Below are 27,301 nucleotides of genomic sequence, written 5' to 3' on the forward strand. Positions count from 1 at the left end.
CATAACGGCACGAAGTCGGCGTGAGTCATGTTGTTACATTGTGTGTATACTGATTACTATTCAGGATCATTCCATGCCAACTCCGTGCAGATCGTCGGATAAACTGAGAGCTACAAGTCACTGAGGCTTGCCAGCGCAACAAGTCAGAACGTACACCAAGGAATCCCACACAGCCAGTGGCTTGACTGGAGTCTGCTTTACACCCCGCTCCGCATCATCAAGGCCATCTTGCTGAATGCCCCTCATATCGACGTAGTGCGTCGAAACGAAGATCTTCAGGAACCCGGTGTCCCTTTCGGCACCCGAAGGCAGGGAGAACTCGAAAGCATCAACCCCGCCATTACCATAGCCAATGCAAAGCTGACCTGGCTGATCACCCGATTTACTCGGCAACGGAGCATTTGCAGAGTCGCTGCTATTGGGTGGCAAGTACCAGGGCTGGCAAGGCAACGTGATTAGCTTGACGAAGCTGTGCCCACTAGATGATGACAACTTACCTGTATAGCATATGTGTTGGGGTCAAAATAGAACAGGTAGGGCCACAGGCCAAACTCCGAATCGTTGTATAATGTCAGACCGTAGAACTTGTCGAAGTCATAAATCCGCGCCTCCTTCACAACTTCAGGGACCGTGTATGTTGAATGAAGGGAGGACTGGACCTCTTCGGCCCTGGCATCCTTGAACATATCGTCACCATCCGGCATCATAAGCGGAAGCAGCCGTGCAGCTAATCCGGTCTGCCGGAGGGCACGCAACTCCACCCTCGGTCGAATTTGGCGCGACAAAGATGCGGGATCGCTAAATCGATACAAGTGGAAGTTCCAGCGAGCCACTATGTCAAGGACCACGCTCGCCTCCAGAGGACGCCAGCATACTGTGTTTGGCCGTGCGAACTGGAACGTCAAAGGGTCGCGTCGTCCAACCACCCAGCGCAGAAGCGGGTCCTTCGGACCAGTGCTCGGGTCGAAACTCTTGTCAAGGGAGACATCGTAATACTCGCCGTATTTCGTCTTGCTGTAGCTGAGAATACCTCCTATCGGCAGTTCCACCGTGGTCCGAACCTTCATCGGCATTGACCTCCAAGCCGACACCACCACTCTGGTGTGGGGTAGAATGACAGGTGCCTCCGAATTGTCAAGTTGTACCGCGACTGTGCACTCTAGTGCGTCGACCTGTGTTGTCGTGAACACGATGCCCTGCGAAGCCTGCAAAGCGAACTGTGTGCCCTTGACGACGCCGTTGATACTTCCTGCAGCCACCCGAAGTATCCCGTTCTCGTCCCGCTTGATAGCAAACGAGTGTTCCTCTCCTGCCAGCTCATTTTGTGTGAGTAACAGTCGATCTTTATGGTTGCCCTCGCATATCGGGTGCTGCCCGAGCAAAGGCACTCTGCAAAGCTCTACGGCCTCTGCGCCCACCAAAGCATCCATGAGACGTGCGTACGTGAGCTGACAGAGGATTTCCTTCTGCGCATATGCCCTCCGCAGGAACATGAGTAGGTAGTGGGTAAACATCCCACGGGAGCGGCGCCGGCCGTCTCCATCGACGACGACCTCGTTCTCGCGCGCCTTCTCATCCTCTCTGCAGGCTGCCAGAAGGACGTGTGAGTTCCGCGCCGCATAGTAAAAGCCCTCAGAGACGACCGGTCTCGCGTCGCGATCGATATCGCCTTTAGGGCGCCAAGTCCATACGGCCTGATCGAGCGTCTCGCTGATGGGGTAGCGTTTCACTTCAGGACCCAGCGCGCGCGTTCTGCCAGGCACCGGTGGTTCACCGCGCGCCATGCCCCCAGAATGGCACGAGTCGAATATCGCAAGCTGTATCAACCGAACCAACGTCAGTTCACGGACTTGAATACAGAGCAACGTGCGCACTATGTTGTCTCCTTTCTCCTGTGCCAAACGCCGCATGAGCCAGTCGAACGTCCGGTCCGGGATGCCATGGACCGCTTCCTGCCCGTTCTTCGTTTGCACGTCGTATGGGCTGATTGTCTCAACCATGTCACCCTTCCTGATACTCCATAGGGCAGGGGCCTTTTCGCGATCCCCATGGCCAGCATAAAAGAACACTACAGCATCACCGCGGTTGATGTCAGAGTTCGAGATGAGATGCTGTTGAAAGTTACGGAGGATAGCTTCGCGCGTTGCATCCTCGTTGACGAGTTTGACGATTCGTGCGAGGGGGACTCCCAGAGTTTCCGTCAGAAATTTGACGAAGTCGTTGCCGTCGTTGACACAACCCTGAAGCGGAGTGATGCTCTTATTTTGGTAATTGTCGATGGCGATGACAAGGGCGAAGATGCGAGTATCTGGCGGCTGAGTGAGAGGGCCGTTAAGATGGGATTCCTGCGTCGTCACGGTGCTATGCGTCGTGACCTCCACGCCACCCGACGCAAATGCATTGATCTGTCCGCTACAGTGAAGTTTAGTGTTGTCATGTCAAAGTGAAAAGCATGTGGCGCACATCGTGGGTTCTGGGCGTAACACGACTTCGACAGGCTCGGGGTCGAAGATGGTAATACTGGCCTTAGCACCATGAAGCGCCTCCAGTGGTCGCGACAAACGGTCTTTTGTGAAGTGCCAATAAACCTGCGAACGACGAGCCAAGACCTTGATGGCGACGAGCATGACACTACTGTTGGGGTCCGCATTTGGCAGCAAACATACGAACCACGTCGTACTCTCCGTTACTCCATGTATATGGCCCGCCGACACGTACAACGCGCCGGACTCGTACGTGATGGAGAAAGGGTGGGACTCGGAGTCACCCACTGCGTCAACCGTGAACAACAAGCGGTCCTTGTGTTCACCTTCGCAAAAGGGGTGCTGGTGACGAAGCCCGAAGTGGAGCATCCGATCCTGCTTCGACGTAGACAATACATCCACTAGGCTCGCATAGGTGGTGCGAGAGGACTTCTGAACGACCGCCTGGCCTCGGAGGACGTCCAGGATGTTGACAGTGAAAAGCCCCCGACTGACGGTACCGTCTACAGGACAACTCTCCATGGCGGTTTCCTCGGGCTGACATGCAGATAGCAGTATGTGGGACGTCATACCGCGGTATCCGAAGCCATCCAGTGCGGCGAAGGTAGCGCCGCCGTCGGAGGATTCAGCGAGCACCTCCTTGTCAAGACTCGTGGGCAGTGGAAGCCTTGGAAGGGTACCGGGCAGGGATCGCGACAGCACGCTAGTAGTACATGCAGCATTATTTGGAGAGCCTCCGCGCGAATAGCTGCAGTCGAAGATTGCGACCTGTGTCGATCATTGGGTACGATGAACTTCAGTAGCCTGGACACAATGGAACCAATGATGCGCACCACATTATCTCCCTTCTTCTCTGCCAATCGGCGCATCAGAACATTGAATGTCCGGGCGGGAATGGGGTAGATCGTGCCATCATCAGAAGGAAGTTGACCTTCAAAGGCTGACTCGTCGAAGGGACAAATGGTTTCCGATCTCTTTCCCTCCATGCCCCAGTCCTCCGGAGCGTCCACGCAATCGCCATAACCCGCATAAAAGAAAAAGATGAGGTCGCCTTGTTTGACCCGCTCGTTGTGGATGAGATGGCCTTCAAACGCAGCGAGGATGTTGTCCCGCGTAGCGGATTCGTTAGTCAACGTGAGGATGTTGGTAGGCGAGGCATTCAGCGACTGTTTAAGAAACTTCTGGAAGTCCTTGCCATCGTTGACACAGCCACGCAAACTTGGTATGGGTTCGTGTTGGTAGCGGTCGATAGCAATGATGAGCGCATGAACGGCGCATGATGCGATAGTCGGTGCTCCTTGGGTCTGAGTAAACAAGTCAGTGAGACTGGAATCAATGGGAACTATCACATAGCAGGGGAATCACGTACCGGAGCCATCGCGAATGGTGAAGGAGCAGACAGCTGAAGGGTGAGGACGCATCGCGGAGTTAAATACCGGCGCAGAGGTCGAGACTCATGGTGTGTTCAGTAAATGAACAGGTCGCCAGAGCAGTGATGTGTCTCGGAATGCATGGCCTCCGCCGCTCAACTACAGAAGACATGCGGCCAGCCATCCAGAACGCATATGCGAAAGGGCCAAGATGGTGCTTCGCACACACCCTATGTCAACGCACACCGTTCATTGGCACACCATAAAACGTTCAAGGCAGAAAGATCATCGGCATGAACTACGTTCGCCGTACTAGGGGAGCTTCCTGTGGTCCTGTGTAGCACGTTTGGAGACACCATTGACACCGATCCCACGAGACCCTGGGGAAGCATTGATTCCCTCTCAATTGGATAAGAACCTTTGGTCATGTTACGGTCTTGAGAGAACGCACCCGATAAGACTGCTCATAATCTATCATACCATCACTGTCGACCGACAGTCCTCGCTCCAGTGGGCAATGGGGATAGCTGCACACCGGCAGCATGAAGGAGTATCAAACACGGACTTTTTGTTCCCAGCAGGTCCAGGGAGTGATACCTAAAATATTCGCGTGGATCAGAAAGCGGACAAGAGGCGGACCATGATGCATGAATAATGAGGTCAAGGCTGTCGGAAACGATCGCACTGACAGTACTACTCTAGTCTCCACTAGGCAGACCCTGAGAAGGACCTCTATGACGGAGGTGAGGACGGCCTTCTAAGAGCGCAAGCCTGTTTTCAAATTCAGCTGTTATAACTTTTGCGCCGGCTGCACGGTAGATCACTGAGCATGCACATGGACAGAATTAGCCCACTGGCAAACGCAGCTTCATCCGGGTCGGGATGGACGTATGCATTGATTATGTATACCATCTATACGTACTTGGTCCGGTCTGTCCAAAACTGACGACTTACAGAATGTCACTGGTTGGACCTCAGCGCTTCAGCGGTCGAACATCTGGCTCGGGACAGGCCCACTAGGGACAGACAACTTGAATGTGTGACTATTTTGTAGGCTCGAGAGAGCCATTGTAGCCTACTGTGGGCCCCGACTGGACGGGGATGCGGCACTGTCGTCTGCGCGCTTTGCGGGGAGTATGGAAGAGGAGGAGGAGGAGGAGGAGGAGGGGCTCGGCCGCCGCCGCGGACCACTGCTGGCACCTCCAGCCACCGGCCTTAGATGGCGCGCGCTAATCGCGTACTACTTGCATCCTGAGCGCGAGGGCCATTCAATCGACTCTCCAGGAGCTGGTCAGGGTTTCAAGAGCTCTTCTACACCGTGTTGTGTAATTACCGCCTCCGTGCTTCTCCTCGGCCCATATTCTCTTCGTCAATGTAGCGGCCTCGTGGGTCGCAAAACTCAGATCCAGAGGCACCAGTCACAGTAGTACTGGGTCCAGGTGCGTGCCACTGCGGTTCACGAGCGTGGGCAGTGACTCTGAGCTCAAGCAACGAATGGCATTCTGACCTGTGTATTCTCGCTCATCGTTCCAATTGTAGGATGATCGAAGCTTGGTTTTACGTAATATGCGACCAGCCAGGCTACGCGTACGACCCTTAGGCCCCAAGTAAGGGTCTGCGAAGTGCCCAGGACCAGGCGCATTGCGAGCCGTCGAATCTAGTTCACGATAACGGTCAATGTGTGCGGTTCGTCAGCCTCAAAAATGACCTGATTTATCTGACCAAACGTAGTAGTTCTCTGCTTCTCATTTCAACCAGTGACAATCAAAGTTCCATCGTGTGGCTCGATCCTCCCCTCCAGTGTCTCACACCACGTTGATATTCATCGGACGAAGCAGAGAAGACTCTAGTCTCTCCGGACACGGCAAGTAAGTTGCAATGATAAACAATATTGGTGCGATCATTATTGAGCCATTTACTACATGCCTCGCAGCCATAGGTTAGTCAGCTTCTCAGAACATGCTGGACGTGCTTCGCGAAGCGCAGCCATAGTTACCTGGAGCACATAGCTGTAAAAATCGAAGACCTTGCCGCAAACATCCCTATACCGCCGAGTACTCGACTTCGTGACCTTGACACATGCTTAGTATCTCCTCTTCTTGCTACAACACTCACAACAGTTGCGTACCGGTGCACTGCCGCACGATCACGCTTATCGAGGTACGTCCAGTCTCACAAAGAGGTTGACAGGCTCTTCTAGCTTCTAGAACAATGGCGAAGCACCACTGCCAGCGGTCTGTGCACGCAGTCACTTCAAGTTGTGATTTCGTAGGCTTCGTTTCGATGGTGAACGATCCGACTATGGCGATCCACGTTCAGGCCCTGACTTACGAGCAGATCTGGGCCCTTCTCTGCAAAGTGTAGATGGTGTCTGACAGCCGAGTGATGCATGGCCGACATGAGGCAAGAGACACCAATTCACAGCGTGAAGTCTATTGACGCATTCAGGTCCTCGCAGATCAGCAGCCGCGTTCCTCACAGTCAATCGCATTGCCGGTGTTATCACTAAACCAGAGCTCTCCGTGCTGAGGTACAACTGTCGCCGTCCACAACGAAGGCGGCTAACGCTACTGCACGGGCAGCAAGCGTTGCGTCGCGTTCTTCATCAAGTTCGCATAGGTCAGAAGTTCGGACGGACTTGCATATTCAAACGTTTAAGTGGCGCAGACCAACAAGTGCCAATCGGTGAAAAAGCCACGGACTGAGCGAAAGCTGTCCTCCCGGGCTGTCGGGTGGGGCCGACAGGCGGTTGTGGCTTCGTACCGCTGTAGATGAACCCGTCAGAAGGCGCGAATGCGACGCCGCAAGCGTGGTTGGGTTCGGGCGTTGGAGCACCGAGCACCTCCCAGGTTCGAAGGTATTGGCTCAAGTCGTCGCTTTCGGTGGTCATTCTTAGACAGTGACGTGTCACCATGCCAGTTGCGGTTCCTGTGTCGCCTCCGCATAGTCCCCCGGAATGACAGCGGTCAAATATCGCGATCTATGTGCCGCAATGAAGGACGTTCAGTGCATATATGGAGATAGTGCATATACTGTAATATCGTGTCCTTGTTGGGCAATTGCCAGTGGTGCGTCGAAACGTTGAATCTGAAGCTGAAGCCTGAAGCTCTGAAGGTCCAATCGGGAATACATAGTTTCAGACGTGCAATCGTGCCGCACTGACAAGCTGTAGCAAGGCAAGACATACATAACAATTACAAATAGTCCACCCGAACGCAACGATATATCCATAGATTGCTGAAGAGTCAAATTAGAACCTCACACCCACTCAGTACAGAGAAGATGCTGTGCGACGTAGCTCATGGAGACGATGCTTTACAAGTCAGAACGCAGATGAATTCATCCCAGGTATCTGTGAAGGCGGGGTCTTTCCGGTTCTGCTGCGAGCTGCGCGAACTCCTGTCGAGCACTGATGGTTGTGGCACACTTCGCATGTCCGCGTACGACGTCGACACAAAAACCTTCAGGAAGCCCGTATCGACCTTGGACCCCGACGGCAGAGAGAAACGCAAGCTGTCCGTTCCAGACGCCCCGTAGCCAATAGCGAGCCTCCCCTTCTGAAGAAGAGGCGGCGTCATGCTCGGCGAGTGTGGCAAATACCAAGACTGTAGCACTGCTCAATGTCATCGACTAGAAAATGACGGAAGTCCACACACCTGAACACTGTAGTCATTCGGATCGAAGTAGAACACGTACGGAAAGAGATCGTGCTCCGTGTCGTTGACCAGTGTGAGGCCATAGTAGGGTTCCATGTCCGTGATGATGGCTTCTTGTACGGAGTCTACGTTGAAAGACGAATCTTGCGCGCATACGACCTTTTCTGCGAGAGAGCTGAAGTAGTTGTCGCCTATGGGTTGTAACAGGGGTCGAAGGCCGGATCCCGGGACAACTTCTAATTTGCGAAGTTCTATGGCGAGTTCGCGCTTGAAAGGCGCTTGTGGATGATGTCGATACAAGTAGAAGTTGAAACGAGCGACGGCGTCCAATGTTTCCGAGACATCCCCACGAGGGATGTTCAGTACACGACTGGCGTGCCTTGCTACGAGCGGGTCACAGCGTTCCAGCTGCCAACCAATCCCGGTGCCCAGATGGACAGCAACGTCACTGTAGTCGTTCGGTCCAACCACGGAGCAATGACTGCCTACGGGATAGTGAAAGCGCGCTTTCATCGTAGAGGAGTTCCACTTGGATACAACCACCCTGAAGTCGCGCAGCGCTTCAGGAAGCGTGGCCGGCGGTTTGCATACAAGAATGGATTGCAGAGCCTCGACGTGCGTGGCAGTAAAGACAACATTCTGGACGGTGTCGATCGACGTGCCGTAGCTGGTCTCCACGACGAATTCTGTGCCTTCCACAACACCATGAATGCTACCCGCTTGAATGGACAACGCTCCGTCAAGTTTCTGTTTCGTGACCCGGAAGGAGCGTGACCTGTCGAGGAGCTTCGTAGCATTGAAGAGGACCCTGTCCTTGTTGATCCCCTCGCATTGAGGATGCTGGTGCCGCAGCTGCACGAGCTCGATGAGGCGTGCATACGTTAACTCGGCGAGATTTTGTGAGCGTAGCGTTTTCAACAAATTGAGCGTAAAAGCTCCATGCGGTTCGGGTACCCGTGACGCTTCAAGAGCCTGCTCATCCGGGCGACACGCGGCCATGAGAACGTGGGACTGCATAGCTTTATAGAGGAAGCCTGTCGGCGCCATCGTGCTCGCAGAGCGTGTCGACAGCCCCCATCTCCAAATATTCTCGTCTAGTGCGGGAGGAACAGGAGAAGGCGAAACGTTGGGAGGGACTGCACGAGGTATCATGTCGAGTGGGCCTCGCGACATACCGCCGGAATGGCACGAGTCGAAGATCGCAGTCTGTGAGTTATTGAGCGTCAATGAACCTAATTTGCATACTGCACGACTCACAATGTTGTCTCCTTTCTCATGGGCCAACTGTCGCATTAGCCCGTCAAAGGTGCGGTCGGGGATGCCGTAGATAACCTCGCCTTCAACGTCGCTTGGGCCCTCGTCGTGAGGAACGATCGTTTCGATCATGTTACCGTCCGCAAGCCAATTGGTGGGAGCCTCAACGCGAGAACCGTGACCAGCATAGAAGAAGACAATCGCATCACCCTTGCGAATGTTATCGTTCTGTATGAGGTGGTCCATAAACGCGTTGAGGATCGCAGAGCGAGTTGCGTCCTGGTTCGACAAGGAAAGGATCCTGGAGGGCGGGACACGGAGTGCATCGGTTAGGAAGTACTGAAAGTCCTTTCCATCATTGACACATCCGGACAAGTCGGGGATGTTTTCGTTCTTGTAGGAGTCGATGGTGACAATCAGCGCGAAGAGGCGAAGGTCGGACCCCGGCTGTATAACTTCGTTGGCGGTGGTCTCGACCAAGATGGGGGTGCTTTCCACCTTCGGGGTGGACAAAAGAGAGCTCTCTGCCCTGCACAGATTAGGCTGTAAATACTCGACGTGCATAAAGCAATATCAACGGGCACAGGAAGAAGACCCACTTTACAGCTACGCCTGCCACATCAGCCATCCACGTGTCAGCATATTGTGGAATGCTTAATTAAGTGGCTTACCGGGGCCCTTCTCCGCGCTACGAAGCCTCCCTCAGCGATCAATCCAAACTGTAGGCCGATGAGCTTACCTCACAGGACCACCCGCAGTCGCAATGACAGCGCGCACCGCGTCCGAGTCTGCCTGCACAGCATCTGGATGTCCACCTCGATCGTGATCCGACTTAGATTGTCTAAAGGAAGATAGCCAACGAGAGAATCTTCCCATGGTCGTGGAGTGCCCCGCATTCGAGTTCTGACATATATATACAGGACCTGTCCCAGTGGAGGACACATTTCTCTGCCGCCAGTACTTCGCGCTGCCAATTCAGTATGGCGCGTGAAGCTCTGACAGATTGGACTCTGCTCCCGGGGAAGGGCCTGTGAAACTACACAATCATCTAGCGGTCATGAAGTAATACAATCGCTTCGCATTTTGCAGCGCGCCCAAACGACGCCTAGGCTGGCACGTATGAGGATTCACGACGCCTGTTTGACACTTCCGCTAATTGTCAGTGCCTCATTATGGATGGCTAGGCGACTCACAGGCGACTGGTCGTACGGCGACGTGCACGGTCAGTGGGTAGGCACGGGGTGTTGACACGACATCTCGACTCTTCTCGTCCCTAATACGTGCACGGGGCCATAGAAGTACCCAAGAAGTACCGGTGAATGCAGAGAAAAGCAGCGGAAAGGCATGCACGAGGACGCATAGAAGAGAGCCCGTAACATGCACAGATCGCGAGGCATGCCATGAGCGCCCAGGACTCAAGCAGAAGCGAAGAGTCCCTCGTAGAGCAGTCCATCGACGTATCGATAAGCTCGCTATTAGAAACAACGAATCACGTAGCTGTACAGATGCTACCTCTGCCGCCCGTACGAGTCATCCACCCCACGAATAACGATATGCCACACACAACCTCCAGTCGCCTCGCCCGAGACGAGCCATGTACCTGCTTGTCAACAATCGCATGAGAATCACCGTGCAGTGCCAATCCTCCCAAATGAACACGCGCGTACCGTACACCCTCATGCGTGCAAGTACATTTAGTCCGCAGCAAGCTCCAGCTTGATCTTCGCGATCGCCGCAGCGGGGTTAAGACCCTTCGGGCATGTCCGTGCGCAGTTGAAGATCGTGTGGCACCGGTACAAACTCAGCTCGTTCTGCAAGTTCTCCATCCGTTGGGCCGAATACGCGTCCTGTACCGCATTCATGTCAATCTACACGCTTCACCAGCGCAAAATCATTCCGAATACACACCCGGGAGTCAGCCATCCACCGGTAGGCTGCCATGAGGGTCGCGGGACCGAGGTACTCGTCCTGGTTCCACCAGTAGCTCGGGCAGGACGTCGAGCAGCACGCGCACAAGATGCACTCATACATCCTAACACCAACATGTCACCCGGTGTCCAATAACTGAGTTTCAATGAATGACTGACCCGTCAAGCTTGCGCCGGTCTTCCTGTGACTGCAGGAACTCGCGGTCTGCAGGTGGGTTGTCATTCTTGAGGTAGGGCTCGATCGACTTGTATTGTTTGTAGAACTGCGTGAGGTCCGGGACGAGGTCCTTCACAATGTACACTGCGTCAAGTTTAGCGTCGGTATGCATACCACGTGATATCCAGCGGAAAGCTGGCACACGCACTGTGAGGAAGAGGGTAGATCTTGGTGTCCTTGCTGGCGTTCCTGTCAATGCGGCAGAGGCACGCAAGGGTGTTCTGGCCGTTAATGTTCATTGCGCAGGAGCCGCAAATGCCCTCGCGGCATGAACGGCGAAAAGTGAGTGTCGGATCCGTCTCATTCTTGATCTTAATGAGTGCATCAAGAATCTGTGAGTGCACAGAAGCTGGTCAATATTTGACTTTGAAGGACGTGTGGAAATCAAACAGAAAATGTGATCGCCTTGTTTTCATCCCCGTCTCCGTTCATACATCAACGGATATGAGTGAGAACTATGATAACAGGACAAAGCTCTCTACGAGGCAGGCTATACGCGTATCAGACCAGGACGCCGATAAATGGGAAAACTTGAATCGAATGTAGACGGGAATCGTTCACTTTGAAGGGACAGTGCATATTGTGTTCGGACATACAAGCCATCCTCGCCAAGTGAGGGCTGACGGGATGCCCAGGCATGATAACTCGTAGCCGTCCGAGGTGCGAGGACTGTCCGGAGATGGAATAGCCACTGGGTTCTATATGAATGGGCTGCCTCGCGGAATACAGCAGCTGGAGCAGTGGGGTCCGCAAAATTTGCTTGATAGCGCGGCCCCTACACGGCGAACTCTCTGCACCAGTGCACAAGCATTGATCACGAATTGGAGCAGATCCCAACTGCAGTTCACAGATGAAATCCTCCCTGAAGACGTCTGTAGACAGCACACGCAGGATTCCCCGTGCATTCCACTCCGGCAACTAGTGAACCGTCTGAGCGTGTAAATTCGCGAGACAACACTCTCCGCATATGATCAGGGCGTGATGGCAGCATGCTCCCGATCTACAAATGCCAGAGTCGAGGGGCGATACGCGGGTCCACGAGAGTCAAGTTCTCGCCTTTCCCTCAGCAGGCCGGTAGTAGGTCAACATCAGGCAATGCGTGTCCTACTCCTTAGACCGGCCAGTCTTGTGTTTGCTGACATAGCCCCCCACGATGCCATAGAGCATAGTACGAAGGTAACAGTAACAGACTTACCATAGGACCGCACTGGTTCAGGTCGACGGTGTACGTCTGTAGCTTGGGCTTTGCTGCAGGCTCATCCGGATTCTATGGTCAGAAATATAAGAACACTCGCGTGAGTTGTAATCTCGTTCAAACTACTGCATCATCAGCGTACCCAGCGGTATATCTTGAACTCCTTATTCAAGACCGGCTTCTCAGTCGGAACCGCTTGTGCACGCGTTGGCGACGTCGCGAACGTCCTCGCCGACGACCTGAGTACGCTGGGGCGCATGATGGACGAGCGGGCGACGAGGGACTGCATGGCGAGGAGGTTGTGGTTGTGTGCGAAGCTGGGTCAGGTCGTCATTGCGGAAGGTAACTTGCCCCGGACTTGTTCGGCCGTCGCCGGAACCGCCCGAGCCAATCACATGCAGCCTTTTACCACGCTCGTCTAACGCCGACTCGCTTTGGCCTGTTCTTTTTTTTTTTTTTTTTTTTTTTTTTTTTGGAGGGCTTAGAAATGGGCGGCCGCAACTAACAATTGGTTAGCCCGGGCGTCCAGCCAGCTAGCGGGTTCCCCCGCAAGTGCATCCAGGGAGAAAATGCGTTTACGCACGGTCGGGTTCCCGACCAGTGTGGGACTCATTCGCCTGCTCACGAATCGTGTGCAGGTTAATACCCACTAAAACCCGGGGCCATTGGGTCCAGTCTTGTGGAAGGCTTATCTCGTTATGCAGCGTACCGCCCCATGTGTCTAGTACTTTACTGCGTGGTAGGGCTGACCTTCCAAAACGGCGATGTGTCATTGTAATCTCCTTATGTAGTCTCTCATTGAGGGCGAAGGACCATCGGTTTATTATTTCTGCCTCTGAGTGCATCCAGTTCGGCTGTTCCGCATGTCCCACTACCCGTTCACAGCGTAACTTCCAGATTAGGAATGCCGCCTCCGGGATCAGTATTCGCCACAGGCGCGAGGCGCCATGCCGGACCGTCTTAGATCCTGGGTTGGTCCATGTCTTCAGGCCAACTCCCAGGACGTCCGGCAGTGTTAGAGGGGATGGCCAGGGTAAGTCTTTCTGTGCCCAGAGGGCTTTGGTCGTTTCCCATATGGCTGTCTGACCGGTTGCTTTACAATGGAATAGGATATGCTCAATGGAATCTAGGGAGCCGCATTGGTGGCATGTTGCTCGATCCTCGTATCCTGGGATCTTGGCCCAGAAGCGTCCGCATCTCAGGGCCCCTTGCAGGACTTTCCATAGGAAGTCGGACGCCGGCTTGCGTATGTCTGTGCTACGGATGGCCAGCCAGAGCTGTTGGCTGGAGGGAGTGTCCGGTGAGTTTGCTCCGATGTGTGCAAGAGCTTCGGAAACTATTGCTTGGGACGTCTTGCGTACCGGGTGTTCGCGGGTCGCTCGTATTCCTCGGTACGCTAGGCGTTGTGTTAGACATGCAAGTCGTGCTCCCGTGAGGGAGAACGGGTGGTTTTGCTCGAGACTGATTTCATGGGTTATGTTCTGGGGTCGCGGTCGCTCCAGTTGGGCGTCCCAGGCGATGTTCATTCTCTCCCAGTCCGTTTTCTGGGATGCAACCGCCAGTGTGGTCACTGCACATCGTTGTCTGAGGTGGCTGACAATGACGCGTAGCAGTGTAGCGTCAGGGACGTCGATCCATCCGCGGTCCTCCCATCCTGCGAGGTCCATTACGAGGGCTGTTGCGAGGTATTTTGTCGTGCTGACGATGCGTAGGGGAACGTCGAGTGGGACGGTCGTCACGGCTAGTGTCGTGGCGGCTAGTTCTCCTGTCCGATCTGTTCGGCCTTCCATGTCTGCGGGGGCAGTTGCTACCATTGTCCGCAATTCGAGCCCGGACAGGTGGACTCCCCCGCTTGCGGGGGTGTCGCGCTCGCGGAGCGAGCGATTCCCTTTGAGGGTATAGGCATCTGCCACGTAGGCGGAGGTGGTTTCGTCCTGTACGACCCGCCCTCTACGGGTGCGTAGGGCGGGCGGCCGGTCATGGGTGTCGGGGTGCACGAAGACTCTAAAGGCTTCGGACAGATCACCGCGTTCGGTGATTGACGGGTCGAAGCACACTGGCTGCCCGGCTCCGTGGGCTTTAATGTTATCTATGCGGCGGGTCCGTGTGTGGGAGAGGCCATCTCCTGGAGTTGCGGTGTGTGGGTGCCATTTGGCGGCCACTTGTTCCAGTAGGTTCGCTGCCGCTGCTATGCATTTGTGCGGGTGTAGGCATCCCTGCGCCATGTCATCTATGCAGTCGTCACATATGCATTCTGAGGGGTTCGCATTGGGGTTGGGGGCGTCTCCTCGTGTGTGCTGGCGTCTTGTTAGACGTAGGAGGTCCACGACCCTTAGAATGCCGTGCGTCTCCCTCAGGCAGTCGCTTATACTGGTGTTGTTCAGGCGACGTAGTTTCTTCGATGCTCCCATATGGTACCAGATCGGGAGTTTGCCTTTTAGATTGCGGTCGAGCTTTATTGCAGCCAGACTAACGTTGTATTTCTTTCCGATTCGCAGCATGGTTGTTAGATATCTGGGAAGACCTGTTTTGCCATGTGTGGCAGGCTTCCACGTCTGGAGGAACGTGTTTATTTGTGCCGATGGTCGAATTTCGCCCGCGTCGGCAGTTACATGGATGCTTAGGAGGACGTCCGCTGCATACGCCCAGGTCGGGCGATCTCCGTCGAGTTTGAGGTAGCCTCGTAGCCATGTTAGTTCTATCGCTTCATTCCGGGACTTTATATCCAGGAGGCCTATCCCGCCCTGATCCTTAGGCATGTACAGAATGTCCATATTTACCAAGCCGCGTCGGTCTTCGCCCCAGATAAAGGTGCGGATCATCTTGGTCAGTCGGTCTTCAATTGATCTTGGCATGCCTTGTACTTTCGCAAGGTATTGCGAGATGCCGCCAGGGCCCATTTGCACTATGTGGCGTTTGCCTTGTAGGGAGGGGCGGCAGCGCTGCCATCGGTCTAGGAAGGCTCGGATTTTCTCCATCGCGGGTGTCCATACCGCGGCTCCATCTACTCCGTTTCCTATCCACGCTCCGAGGATCCTCACTGCCTCTCCGTCTTGTGCGATGTGCACGTCATTCGGTATCACCGAGTCTAGGTTGTGTGGGTCAAGCGTTCGTGAGATCTGGATCGTCTCTCTGTACTCAGGTGAGCCGATCGGGATGACTTCCGTTTTCCCGTTATTGAACTTTGCTTGTGATGCAGAGCACCACGTGTTAAGTATATCCCACAGGTCCTTCCACGAGTCTCGGGCAGAGAGGTATGTAGAGGTGTCATCTGCAAACAAGGTGGTGACTAGTCGGTCGGCGACGCCGGGGATATCAAATCCGTGCAGAGCAGAAGTTCGTAGTAAGCAGGCCAGTGGTTCGATGGCGAAATCGAAGAGAAGGCAAGACAGCGGGTCACCTTGTCGCACACCTCGGATTACGAGGTATGGTGAGCTTTTCTCTCCGTTAATGATCACTATCGTTGTTGCACCTCTGTACAGGTTTTGTATTCGTTGTATGAATTTCTCTGGGAACCCGAAGGTGCGCAGTACTTCCCACAGGTAAGCATGGTCAATCTTGTCATAGGCTTTTTCTTGGTCTAGGGCGACTATGACTCCGTTTTCTTCGACTGCCTCAGCGTAGTCTACCATGACTCGTCCGAGTTGTGTTTGGTCTTCGATGTGGCGTCCAGGGATGAAGCCCGCTTGGTTGGGGTGGATGAGGTGCGGCGCTATGTCGTTCAGGCGAGTGGCAATGATTTTCGTATAGAGTTTGTAGTCTGAGTTCAGTAGGGTGATCGGGCGATAGTTCGCTATGTTACGCCTGTCGCCTTTCTTGTAGATTGGGCACATCCAGCCATCTGTGAAGTGCAGGCCAGGGCATACGCCGTATGTGTCTGTGTCACCAAAAGCCAGGGCTAGGAATTGAATACAGTCAAAAGCAGGGGGTGAGTCGTCCTTGCTATTTCTTTTGGCGTAGTCTTTCATTGCTGTCCAGAACTCGTAAGGGAGTCCGTCCAGGCCGGCGGCTTTGCCCGTTTGAGAGCTACGGAGGGCTTCGCTGACTTCTCTGGCCGTGGTGAGGTCGGTGAGTGCTCCTTTATGTTCGTCGAGCATTCTCACTGATACCGCCTGCAGGACTTTGCGTGTTGCGCTTTGGCGTTCCGGGTTATTCACTGGGGTAGTTCCTACCTCCTGTAGGGCCTCGTGGTAGTCGCGCGCCAATTTGGCCATTTTGTCTGAGCGGGTGGCCATGGGTTCGGTCGCGTTGAGGGGTTCTGTAGCGCGAAGAGGAGGTCTCTGGGCTTCCGCTCTTTATTGATACTGGACCAGTATTTGCTGATAGTCTCGCCATGCAGCGCGTAGTTCGCGGTGGTGGAGGCTTTGATCCCGGCGTGTCGCTTCCGTACCAGTTCGTGCAAGCGGTCTTGTAGTATCCCTGTTTCCTGTTGTAGGTGGATGCTGTGTTCGAAGGTGGGGAGGTTCTGGGTGAGCGTGATTTGCTCATTCAGTTTCCTGATCGCGGCGTCCAACTTGGGGGCCCGTTTCTTCATGCGTTCTTGGGCTATATGTTTGACAGAGTCTTTGAAGGATTTTAGGGATAGTTGGGGGTTACAGTCTGCCCTACGCATTCGGCGTTCAGCGTGCGTCTCGGCCTCCTTTTGGAGGCGTTCGCCCAGTGTGCTTACTTCCTCAAGGAAGGTGGGGTCATGTAGCAGGTTCAGGGGCATTATCCACCGGCCTTTCCCAATCATCGGTGCTGTGAGGGCGCTTATGGACGCTGTGACCAGTTTGTGGTCTGTGGGGATGCCAGTCGTCTTGATTGACCACGTTGAGGAGGCGTTCAGTAGTTCGTCAGTTACGTAGATCCTGTCGAGCCTGGACCGTGATGTGTGTCCCCGTTGGGGGAATGTGTACGCTTTACTTGTGGGCTCGGTCATTCGCCATCCGTCTCTGAGGTTATAGTTATCTATGAGTGTTTGTAGTGCTTCTACAGTGGTTGGTGGGTCGCTGTGGACTGGTACACGGTCGATGTTCTCTTCGACCATGTTGAAGTCGCCTAGCATTATATCCGGTTTCTTAAGGCGGAGGGACCGTATCTTAGACGAGAGGGTGGGCCAGAAGCTCGCGTTTTCATTTGTCGCATTCGGCGCGTATACGTTGAGCAGTGTAAGGAATCTATCCGCATGCCATCTTATCGTCATATGTAGTGCACGTCCTGGGATCACTTCGGTTGTCTTGACTTGCGCTGTGTCCACTATTTCTCTGTTGAGTACGAAGGCTACTCCTTTCGCATTGGTTGTCTCCGGATCAGCGGAGTTATATATTCTGAGACGTCTACCATACATGTCGTGGAGGTTGTCTACCCACTCATTTGACAGATGCGTCTCTTGGACAGCTAGGATGCCCAGTTTTTCGAGGCGCATGATCTGATTCACTGTGTTCCATTTGTTCGCGGCTGCACCGCTGGCTAGGGTGCCCCTTCCGCAGATGTTCTGGGATCCTACCGCCAGCGTGGCTCGGGTATTTCTTCCCTTTCGGTGCCTCGTTTCCTGTACTCGGCGGGGTGGTTCCATTTCTGGGTGAGTCTGTGCGGCTTCTCCGCTTCGGGTATGGTGGCCCGTGTCGGTGCGGTCGGCACCGACCTGTGTTGAGCAGGCCTGCACGCTCGTATGAGTCGCTTGGCCGGCCTCGCTTCCGAACTCCGCGACACCATCCTGTGGGTTGGCACCAGCGAGGGGAGTGCCAGCCCATCTGGTGTTGGGAGGCATTGAACCGGTTGCCGTTTGAACGTCCGTGTTATTTGGTGTTATGTAGTGTGGAGCCGTTGCGTATCGGCGCACTCGCTACAACGATCCGCGAGGCGCAAGGCGTCGCTCCTGGACGCCGCAGGAAACATGCAATCGCAGCGACCGCTGAGCCGTCGTTGGTTGCTTAAGCCTCTCGGCTGGGCAAGTTTAGTTAGTGCCCATATCTGTGGGGAAAGTGAGGAGACACTTCGCGATGTCAGAGGCTTTCCTGTCCCGCGTACGGTCAGTGTATTTGGGCGCTCTGACGTCTCGCTTGGTCTGGGCGGGTTAGTCTAGTGGAGTAATAGGGGGTGAAGGAGATAGTGAAGAGAATAGAGAAAGTTTTAGAGAGAGTTCAGAGGGTCGCAGGGTGTTCGGTCGAAGTATCGCGACGTCAAGATTGTGATGCATTCATGTTACGAGTCGTGGGGTACAGTTCAGCGGTATAGCTACTACGATCTACGCGTTGTGTCCATTGTTACCACCACGTCCGCCTCTGCCACCGCGGCCAGCGTCTCCGTTACCACCGTTTCCGCGGCCGCGGCCGCGGCCGCGTCCGTTTCCGCGACCGCGCTGCGCATGGTTGTCCCTTGGACCGTTCCAGCCTTGGGCGTCCGGGTACGGGCACATACCGGTCGGGTGGTCGACGGAATGGCACAGGTTGCACCAGAGTCGGTCCAGGAAGAGCTCCGGTGCGCCAGCGAGAGCGTTGCCGTAGGGGTGGGTGCGCGCGATGTTGCGGAAAGTCAGCCAGTCGGCGGGATCATCCGTGGGCGGTTCGCAATAGATCGCTGCGATAGGTTCGAGGACGCCTCCCGGGCGCTGACGGAGCATGATACGGACGGAGATGGATTCGAGGAGCAGGAGGTAAGCTTCCTGCACGCTGAAGTTGCGCCAGCGTCCTCCGGCGAGTATGTCGTTCTGGATGATGCGCTGGATGCTGGTTGCCATGTCGAAGGTCTCGAAGCCGCCGCGGATGACGGTCGCAATGCCCTCCGGCGTGACGATGATGAAACGCTCGATGTTGCGGAAGATGGCGAAGAGTTGTGGCGCAGCGTTGCCCCAGCGTTCGGTGCCGATCGTAATCCTCGTCGTGGAGACGCATCGGGCGGCGATCAACTCCTCGATCTGCGCGTTGGTGAGACCGAAGACGATATGCCAGAACGGCTCGGCGTTAGCGCGGAAGTTCCCGGGCATGGGGAGTGCGGCGATCACCTCGATGTTCGGGGTAGCGTCAGGGATCCGAATTCGGATTGCGTCGCGGATATCTACGATGCGGGTCCAAGCTCCAGGGTCGCCGGCACCGTGCTCGAAGACTTGTACCAGGACAGCCGGGCGCGCATCGCGGCGCCAAGCCTCGATCTGCTCAGGCCTCATGCCACGGAGACGCCAGAAGGGGTCATCTCCTTGGACGACGTGCCAGCCGCCCGGAGGCGTGCGCGTCATTGCGTTCGTCGCGGCGGCAGGGCCAGGAGGAGGAGGAGGTTGGGCAACCTGGAGGAAAGGAGCGAGCGCAGCTGCGTGGCCGTTCGCAGGTGCCGCCGCAGGTGCGCGTGTGGGTGCGATGCGGGGCGGAGGCGCGACTTGGTTCGTGGCGGTGTACTCGTGCGGGAAAGGTGTATCTACTCGCTGCATGCCCTGAGAGATCCCTCGATACCTGCTCAGCTGTTCTACAACGGCCGTGGGGTCCTGGCGCGGAGGAGCGCTCACGTTCCTGGTGTTCGGTTGTCGGGAGCCTCCAGCCAGCGGTGCCGTGTCCGCGCGCGTCGCGGCGGACGGCGTAGTCGGGCGCGCAGGAGCCCAGAAAACCGAGCGAGTGGCAACCGGCCGGCGCGTGGTGATCCTGGATGGACCCGGCGTCGGGGGGCGCTCGACGGGCGGTCCGCTGAAGGAGCGGAGGTCGATGGTGGGGTCGATCCCGTAGAAAGCCTGGATCTGAGCAGTGGTGAGCTCGTTGTCGGATCCGGGGTCTAGGTTACGGGGTTCGCCGAGGTCGAAAGGCTCGACGTCGACGTCCATAGGCGTGATGCCAGAGCGAGACTCTGGGCGCGGTGAGTTTTGGAAGCGCAAGGTCGTGGATAGGTCTGTCATACCGTCTTCCACGTCCTCCGTCGCTCGGCGGCGCTTCCGTGTTTCGCTCACTGTGCGCTGGGTGCCCGTGGTTGGGTCGCCGCGCTGCGCCTGGTTGGCGGTGGTGTCGGGCGTGTCGTCCTTAGTGGGGGAGTTGGGTCGCTTGGGAGCAGCGCGACCTTTTCCCTTGGTCTTGCGGCGGCGTACCGCAGCCGCCACCGGGGTGTCCTCGTCGTCGTCGGAGATGGTGATGGTCTCCGTGGGCGGCGCCGGCCTGGGGGTACTCGGGTCGACGCGGGGCGACGTAGCCGGCTCGACAAGCGGGGTGCGAAGGAGTGCGGCGTCATCGTCCGTTTGTTCCTCTTTGATGCGCGGTGTGTGGCTCGGGAGTGTAGTACCCCCGGGCGCGATGTTCGAGGGGCGGGCCAATCCATGGCTTCCAGGATGAAGGGAGGGTGTGTCGAAACGGGGGAATATGCATCTCGGAGGGGAGTAGTGCCAAAGACGGACCTCGTTGCCAAACCTCTGGCTCGCTGTCCCTATCCTCGGTCCTCCAGGCCTCGTCTACAGCTGTCATCCTGAGTCCTGACTCGTTCCGCTGCTCCCTCGCCTCTTCCGTGCTTCGTATCCTCAACCTCGCTTCCAGTCAACGGCTCCGAGTCGTACCGCGTTCAATCTCGTGCTCGTTCCGTGTTCTCGTTCTCGTTCTATCTCCTTGTACCCGTTCCGACGTCCTATTCTGAACTCTCGTAGTCGCTCGGCTCGTTGCGGAGTAGGCCAGCTCTGTTCCTTAGTCGCTAAGCTCGTTCCGCAGGTCGCTGTCCTCGTTTTGCTGGATCCTGTCTTCCTTCCGCTGGTTCGTATTCTTCTTCCGCTGGTTCCTAAGCTCGTTCCGCGAGTCCTTGGCCTAACCTGTACTCCCTCCGACTTGCCCTGATCTCGTAGTACTGGTGTTGCCCCAACTACGTGGCACTGCTTCCGTCCGAATGATTCTCGATGGCCCGACTAGGTCGCTAATGACCAACTCGGGGAGATGCCCCCCAACTCCAGAAAATGTGATAGCAGTGAGACGAGCTGTGCTCGTAGTTGCCTAGATTCGGAGGGGGGAGAACTAAGGAATGTACATGTCTTCGTCGCACTGTATGCCACGAAAGCTGACTAAGAGTAGCTACTTGCTATATATGGTAAGTAATGCAAATCGCACGAAGTCCATCAAGTACAGTAAGTTATAAAGTATCGGAGGAACAATGAGAGCTCCCTGAGTGCTCGGAGGGAACAATGGTAGTGTAAGAGCTCAGAATGAGGAATACACGTACTGTCCGGGCCTATGTGGGGGCACTCCCCACATCTCCCCCTTACTCGAATTGTGACCGTCCCCGGTCACCTACTCCCCGCAACAACACTGCCTAACCGAGAGCGATCCACTGCGACATGAATGATGCGAGTCCGTCCGCTCGATCATCTTCTACCCGCGTCCTCGAGTCGCGTCGAAACTGCGCATGCGATCCTCATCCTTGTCGAGCCAGCCGCAGTCTCGTTCCGCCTTGGCAAACACCCTCTCCGTGTCTGCCCATGGCAGGTATTCGACAGCCCAACGGATCTCTTCCTCCGGGTGATGGGAGCTGACAAGTAGCTCGTCGCCGCAGACCTCTTCCGGGTCCCTGAGCTCGGCGCACTTGACGAGTAGGCACTCTCCGACTAGTCCGTGTTTGTGTACCACGGTTGTGCTGCTTGAGGTTATTGGGTCGGCCCTCGCATACTTGCACCCCTGGTACGATCCTTCATTCCGGTTGGTATCGTCTGGGGTGTGTCCTCGGGCTGCCCTGAACTGCGCATGAACCCGTCTTGCAAGCGCCGATCTGCCTCCGCTACCGCCTTCCTCGCCTCGTCGCGCGGAAGATATTCGACGATCCAATGCCCACAGTCATCGAGGTGGCAACAGCTATCCAGCTCGTCATCGTGCTCTTCCTCCGGGATGCTGAGCTCGGCTGACTCCAAGAGTAGGCACTCTCGTCGTCCACGTTCTTCTGCGTCGATCGCGCCGACCGGCTGGCCACTAGGTCCGGCTCCTCTCCGACGCCTCTTGTGCGGATGTTCTCGGTTCGCCGGACTATGCGCGTCACAGATTTGGTTTCCTCCGACTCGTCGACCCGGGCCGCGTGCTTCTCCAGTCTCGCACCGTGTCCACTGCTCATCCCTCTCGCTCTCCGAGACCACGCCCTGAGTCGTACGCGCTCGTGAACACGGTTCTGCGCTAAACATTCGTTCCGCTCGGTGTGTTGTGTGGTATGTCCTCGAGCTGCCCCTGATCTGCGCACGAACCCGCTGCGCAACTGCTGATCTGCCTCCGCTACCGCCTTCTTCGCCTCCTCGCACGAAAGGAACTCGATGATCCACTGCCCGTGCTTGTCGAGATGACAACAGCTACCCACCCGTCATCGTGCGCTTCCTCCGGGATGTTCAGCTCGGCCGACTCAACGAGTAGTAGTAGGCACTCCGAGTCTCGCGGTCCACGTTCTACCGCGTTGACTGCCCTATCTGGCTGACCACCAGGTCTCGCTCCTCTCTGAGGTTCCCCCATTCTCGGATACGCCCTCTGTGGTCGCTCGTGTTCCGCTGGACCGTCCGCGCTCGAGCTTCCTAGGCTGACTGCTTGCCCAATCTCCCGCTGCGTCAAGTGCTCGCCCTTGGGCTATCCGAGACCTCTGTACCCCGAGTCGTATGCGCTCGTGTACCAGGAACTGCGCTACCATCTTTCCCGCTCGTTGTCCTCGTCACGGTACGCGTGTCGTCCTCCGGAGTCCATTCAACTGCCTGCTCAACTTCGCGCTGGGCAGCCTCGGCTTTGATTCGCGGAATATATCCCCATAGCCGCCGCCCGTCCTCCGCAATGTGCCAGCATGCGACGAGGTCATCCTCGGGTGGTTCTTCAGGTGCGTCTGCATCGAGCTCGCCGAAATCTCCTAATAGCCACGTCTCAGACTCTCCGGGCTCGTCTTGACTCGTGCTGCCCTCGAGCTCGAAGCTGCCCGTCCCGCTTTGTGGATCGCCGCCCAAGCTTCCTTCGGCCCGGCGTCCCTGTCCTACGCTTGCCTGAGTGACGTCCTCCTTGCAGTCCGTTGCTCCGCGCGTGCCTCCAGGTCGCTCAGCCACCAAGTCACACTTGTCGTCCTTCCGACCTCGCGAACCCACATCTTTACCCGTCGTGTGATGCTCCCCAAGACGCGTGTACGTGCTCTCGTCGTTTTCACTGTCCTGCGCGTATTTGCTTGTCCATCCGTGCTCGGACGGCGCGATGCCCTTTTGCATACACAACAGCCCTTCCACTGCGGCTATCCGTCTCGTCCGTCCCAAGTCTCGCAATGGCCGGTACGTTCATCAGCCCGCTCCCCCATACTCGGCTTGACACTCCCGCCCGGCTCGCCTTGCTACCTGCATGCACAAGCCTATGCGTCCGGTGTCCTCGCTCGGGTACGTCTGCTGAGTCGATGAAGGGTCCCCCCTCGCTGATCCCGACGAACCCTGACTGTAGCACCAGTTCGCTACCATCGTCCTTGCCCGTAATCTCGCACCCGCCGCACCCGTACTCCCTCCGTGCGCGTGATGTTCCTTCTACCATGCGTCGCTGCCACGAGATGTCCACTGGTACGTCCCTGAGGGAGTCGGTTGATTGATTGATCTCAGCGATCTTGACCTGCCAACCCGCTTCGCCACCACCCTCCTCTGTGTGCGTGCGCGTTTCCTCACGCCTGGTGCGTCCGTCTTCCCTCCGCGTGGATGCTGTTCTCCCTGACGCTTGCCAGCCCCGCCTTGTCTCCCTCTTGGTCTCGCTATTACCAGCACATCCGTCGTCGAGCTCCCCCTTGCTCAGCTTCGAACTCGCGTCCCGGTTTGTGTCGCCACGACCATATACGCGTCTGGCTCTCGCACCTCGACACCACGGTACGTCCGCATCGTCCGCTGATAGTCCGTTTGGCTGGCTGACCTCGAGCAGGTTCACTTGTAAAATCGCGACTTCGCGACCGCCGTCCAGTGCGTACTCGCCCGTTTCCTCTCGCTCGGGCTGTCCATCCTTGGTCTGTGCGCACGAAGACATTCCCGGTTCGCCTTCCAGCCGCAGCGTGTACCTCGTGTCATTCTCGCCACTCCTCTCCTCAGTCACCTCCCCCTTACTCGGCTTCAGGCTCACGGTCTGCTCCGTCTCGCAGCGCGCGAGTCCACCTCTTGCTCTCTGACGCACGGGGTCCCTTGCTTACTCTCGGGTCGCTCCGGGCCTCGCATCTCGGGCTCGGGCTTTCCTTTACTTGGCTCCAAGCTCCCGCCCTGTTTCGTCTCGTCGCGTGCACGTACGTCTTCGAGGTTCGCTTTCAGCCCATATGACTGGCTGATCTCGACCAAGTCCTCCTGCGGTAGCCCCTCGCCATCGCTATCCTTCGCGCGCGCGCCCGCTTTCCTACACTCGGTACGTCCGTTCTTTCCTGCCGTGCGTATCGATGTCCTTACTTGAACCTGTTGTCTCGCCGTCTCCTGCATCTCGCTCGGTTCGGTGTCTTCACCCGCGGGCTCGGACTCCCCATTACTCAGCGGCAGGCTCACGTCCTGGTCCGTCTCGCAGTACGCCCGCGCGTGGCCATCCGCCCCCAGTGGTTCGTCAGTTCCAGCTTCTCCGGTCGGTCCGTCTTCGCCTCGCATTTGCAGCGAGATTCCCTTGCCTGTCGCTTCCATATCCCCGGTAACTCGGCCCCTGGCCGTACTCTCGCTCGGTGAATGCTGCTCGCCGCCATCGCATCGTCCAACTGAAGTGCTCGCCCTTCCCCGGCCCAGACTTGCTACTAGCTCCTCGTCCGTAGTACGTGGTCTTCCTGCTTCGATTGGCTGCTCCCCACTCGGCTCCAGACCTCGTGTCTCCTTGCATCCACCCTTTGCCTCAGGGCTCCTCATCTGATGCCTCTCGCGGACCGGGTTCGCTCAGTCCGCAACCGTCCACCTCCTCCGGCACCGTCAGTCCAGCCGCTTGTTGTCAGACTCACTGGACTCATTCGCTGGACTACCGTTTCTCGCCATCGCGTCCCCCTTTGGGCGCTCGTTCAGCTCGCTCTCGACGCACGCGTCCGTCATGATCTGAGACCTGCTCCTCCCCTTCTCGCTGGCTAGCGTTCGACTGGCTGTTCCCTCGCGGACCTCGCCTCATCGCTCGCAACGATGTTCGGGTTGGACTTGAGGTCCCATGGCGTGTGCCGCCGTGCTACACCCAGTGCGCTCGCTAGACGGCTCGGAGTCTCCTTGACTGTCTTGAAATGCCTGGCTCGCCAGGCCTGATACAAGGCGACTGAACACTTCCCTCCGCATCAACCCAGGCCCCGACTGCTGTACACGGCCGCGATCCCCTGCTTTGCTTGATCGATCGCCGCTCCATCGCGCCCGGGTTCGTGCAGCCTCCGTTCGCCTGTGCTCTAGTCTCGAGCCCTCGTTCCACTTGCTTCGCCACCGAGTTGTCCCCCTCCTCTCGTTGCCTCGCGACTGTACACGTCCCGTGTGCCTTCACATCCTCCGATCGTGGAATACCGCCCGTCGGTTCCGGCAGCGCGCCTCGCCAGATGTATCGCATGCGAATCGGCTCAATAGGTCGGGAGCCCCTTTTGACCTCAAGGACGACAGACGACGCACACCCACTCTGCGATCGGAGACTAGTGGTCCTGTACTAGTGAACTGCGCAGGCCCTGTTCCATACACTTGAGTGCTCGTCACCTTGGATCCTCTCTCCCCTAGCTCCGCCCCTTCAGACAGACCTTCGTCGACGTCACGGACCTCGACATGCTTGCTATCGCAGTCTTACACCTCAGGTACTGTAGCCCGTGGTCGCGCATCGAACCGTTCGCTCTACGGTGCTTACTGGTGCATCCGTTCTCGCCCCTGTTTCGCGCTGACCATCTGTGTGCGTACGTCTGGTCCGCGTCCTGTTGCTGAACATCCTGGCAGTCGGCTTTCCCAGCCTCTCGTCTTGTGGGCTGCGCGCACCCTTCGCTCTCCCCTCGTTCCCTCCGGCACGCGTAATCCTCGTCCGTCGCTATCGTTCTCCCGTGCCTGCCAGCGAACGACTTGCTGTCCCCGTTCGGCATGCCCGTCGGCCTCTCTGTCGCTCTCGCCGAGGTCTCCTCCGCTGTCTGTCGACCGTGCTTGCTAATACCCCACTCTTCGCTCCCTCCGCAGTCAGCGAGTTCCTCCTCCGTCGAGGTCCTCACGCACGCTCCCGTTCCCTCCGCCTCTTGCTCCCGTGGCTCCAAGTCGCCGCTTCGGCCTATGATCCTTTGTTCTACAGCCTCCAGAGGCTCCTCGAACTCGCCTCGTTCCTTCCGGCAGGGCTCAGCCTCGAAGCTCGCGCTCGGCACCGTTCGACCATCCGTCTTCTCGCTCCCGTCCTCCGTCCTCTGATCTCCTCGGTTCCCTCTGTGCTGGGTACCTCGTTCTTCTAGCCCCGCATCCACCCAATCCGACTCCGCACGCTCTTGACCTTGAGGTTCGCCTACTGTTCCCTCCGCGACGTAGTCACTCCCGGTCACTGCGACTCTCGTGCATTTTCCGGCGATCTCAGTCGTCGACGTGCATACCCACGTCCGCGCTGCTTCCTCGCGTTCCTCGCGTAACTCCCGCTCGCCGTCTTCACCTGTTCGTCCCGACGCGTCTCGGTATCCTGTTTGCTCTCTTCGTTCCCTCCGGCGCGCGGCTTCCTGGACGCTCGTTCTCACCTCGCCCGTGACTACTCGACTCCGAGCGATTTCCGTCCCGTCCTCCCGACCTGTTCGACCGGACACAGTGTGCTGGTTCCTTATGACTTGGGTGGGGGCGTGCCGTGACTCTCGCGCGACCGTGCCAGTTCGAATCGCTCCGCTGTCGTAGGTAGTCTCGCAATAGATGCTCTTCGCCTCGGCCCACCGCACGACCCGAGCTTGAGTTCCTGTACGCTCATCCTCGTTGCTTCCTCTCTTGTCCGCCCGTATCTCTGAGTCCCCGTCACCCTCACTCCTGCACTGGCCGTAGTCGCCCGCAGCGGGCCCAGACTCCTCTCCAGGTCGACACTCCCCCACTTCGGCTCCCGGTGAACGACAGCCGTTCTCATCACCGCCATCCAGTTCCTTCCGAGGAGACACTCCGCCCATCGAGGGCTCGTGTACGTGTATCATCTCCTTCCGCGCGAGTGCGACTGACCATGTCGAAGAGAACGACGGTCCCGCAAGAGCCCGAGTTCCATCCGCGTCCTGCTCCCGTACCTGCCAGGTATCGACTCGACCGGCGATGCTTGGTCTTGCTACCTCCTCAAGCTTCCCCCGCTCCCTCCGAACTCGGTACGCATCACGCTC

General features: G+C 56.9%; 6 protein-coding genes across 6 annotated transcripts; all 6 read right to left on the reverse strand.

Annotated features, from left to right (window-relative positions):
* Positions 1–66: 66 nt before the first annotated feature.
* B0H18DRAFT_1120394 (caspase domain-containing protein) lies at positions 67–3,861 on the reverse strand (the record flags this gene model as incomplete). The annotated part of the gene is made up of 7 exons (XM_048034104.1): positions 67–103; positions 155–438; positions 498–1,817; positions 1,875–2,412; positions 2,464–3,251; positions 3,317–3,787; positions 3,853–3,861. 7 exons carry the CDS (start codon positions 3,859–3,861, stop codon positions 67–69), a joined length of 3,447 nt encoding a protein of 1,148 aa, XP_047892002.1.
* Positions 3,862–6,962: 3,101 nt separating this feature from the next.
* On the reverse strand, positions 6,963–9,446 carry B0H18DRAFT_1015168 (caspase domain-containing protein). Its single transcript, XM_048029190.1, has 5 exons — positions 9,363–9,446; positions 8,767–9,292; positions 7,510–8,715; positions 7,087–7,458; positions 6,963–7,029 (listed from the first exon to the last, which is right to left on the reverse strand). The coding sequence occupies exons 1-4, from the start codon at positions 9,389–9,391 to the stop codon at positions 7,153–7,155; spliced, it is 2,067 nt and encodes a 688-aa protein (XP_047892003.1). The 5' UTR covers positions 9,392–9,446; the 3' UTR covers positions 6,963–7,029; positions 7,087–7,152.
* A 948-nt stretch (positions 9,447–10,394) lies between these two features.
* On the reverse strand, positions 10,395–10,693 carry B0H18DRAFT_1015182 (uncharacterized protein). The gene has a single exon (XM_048029191.1). The coding sequence runs from the start codon at positions 10,623–10,625 to the stop codon at positions 10,458–10,460; it is 168 nt and encodes a 55-aa protein (XP_047892004.1). The 5' UTR covers positions 10,626–10,693; the 3' UTR covers positions 10,395–10,457.
* Positions 10,672–12,461, reverse strand: B0H18DRAFT_1015183 (2Fe-2S iron-sulfur cluster binding domain-containing protein). Its single transcript, XM_048029192.1, has 4 exons — positions 12,246–12,461; positions 12,104–12,175; positions 11,057–11,240; positions 10,672–10,992 (listed from the first exon to the last, which is right to left on the reverse strand). Exons 1-4 carry the CDS (start codon positions 12,390–12,392, stop codon positions 10,835–10,837), a joined length of 561 nt encoding a protein of 186 aa, XP_047892005.1. The 5' UTR covers positions 12,393–12,461; the 3' UTR covers positions 10,672–10,834.
* Positions 12,462–12,747: 286 nt separating this feature from the next.
* B0H18DRAFT_840242 (uncharacterized protein) lies at positions 12,748–13,815 on the reverse strand (the record flags this gene model as incomplete). Its single annotated transcript, XM_048039489.1, has 1 exon — positions 12,748–13,815. A coding segment is annotated over one exon (1,068 nt), but the record flags the coding sequence as incomplete, so codon positions are not given.
* On the reverse strand, positions 13,801–14,793 carry B0H18DRAFT_839941 (uncharacterized protein; the record flags this gene model as incomplete). The annotated part of the gene is made up of 1 exon (XM_048039486.1): positions 13,801–14,793. A coding segment is annotated over one exon (993 nt), but the record flags the coding sequence as incomplete, so codon positions are not given.
* Between the last annotated feature and the right edge of the window lie 12,508 nt (positions 14,794–27,301).

This window comes from Fomitopsis serialis, assembly GCF_022376445.1.
Source record: "Fomitopsis serialis strain Sig1Antser10 chromosome Unknown B0H18scaffold_46, whole genome shotgun sequence".
Lineage (NCBI taxonomy): Eukaryota > Fungi > Basidiomycota > Agaricomycetes > Polyporales > Fomitopsidaceae > Fomitopsis > Fomitopsis serialis.

Excerpts from the sequence above, each read along its gene's own strand:
- B0H18DRAFT_1015183 (XM_048029192.1), bottom strand. The coding sequence starts at position 12,392 with ATGCAGTCCCTCGTCGCCCGCTCGTCCATCATGCGCCCCAGCGTACTC. Across the intron at positions 12,176-12,245 it reads AGTTCAAGATATACCGCTGG|AATCCGGATGAGCCTGCAGC; the intron begins GTACGCTGATGA and ends TTCTGACCATAG. Across the intron at positions 10,993-11,056 it reads GATCTACCCTCTTCCTCACA|TGTACATTGTGAAGGACCTC; the intron begins GTGCGTGTGCCA and ends AACTTGACGCAG.
- B0H18DRAFT_1015182 (XM_048029191.1), bottom strand. The coding sequence starts at position 10,625 with ATGAATGCGGTACAGGACGCGTATTCGGCCCAACGGATGGAGAACTTG.
- B0H18DRAFT_1015168 (XM_048029190.1), bottom strand. The coding sequence starts at position 9,391 with ATGGCTGATGTGGCAGGCGTAGCTGTAAA. Across the intron at positions 9,293-9,362 it reads GTGGCAGGCGTAGCTGTAAA|GGCAGAGAGCTCTCTTTTGT; the intron begins GTGGGTCTTCTT and ends TAATCTGTGCAG. Across the intron at positions 7,459-7,509 it reads CGAATGACTACAGTGTTCAG|TCTTGGTATTTGCCACACTC; the intron begins GTGTGTGGACTT and ends GCAGTGCTACAG.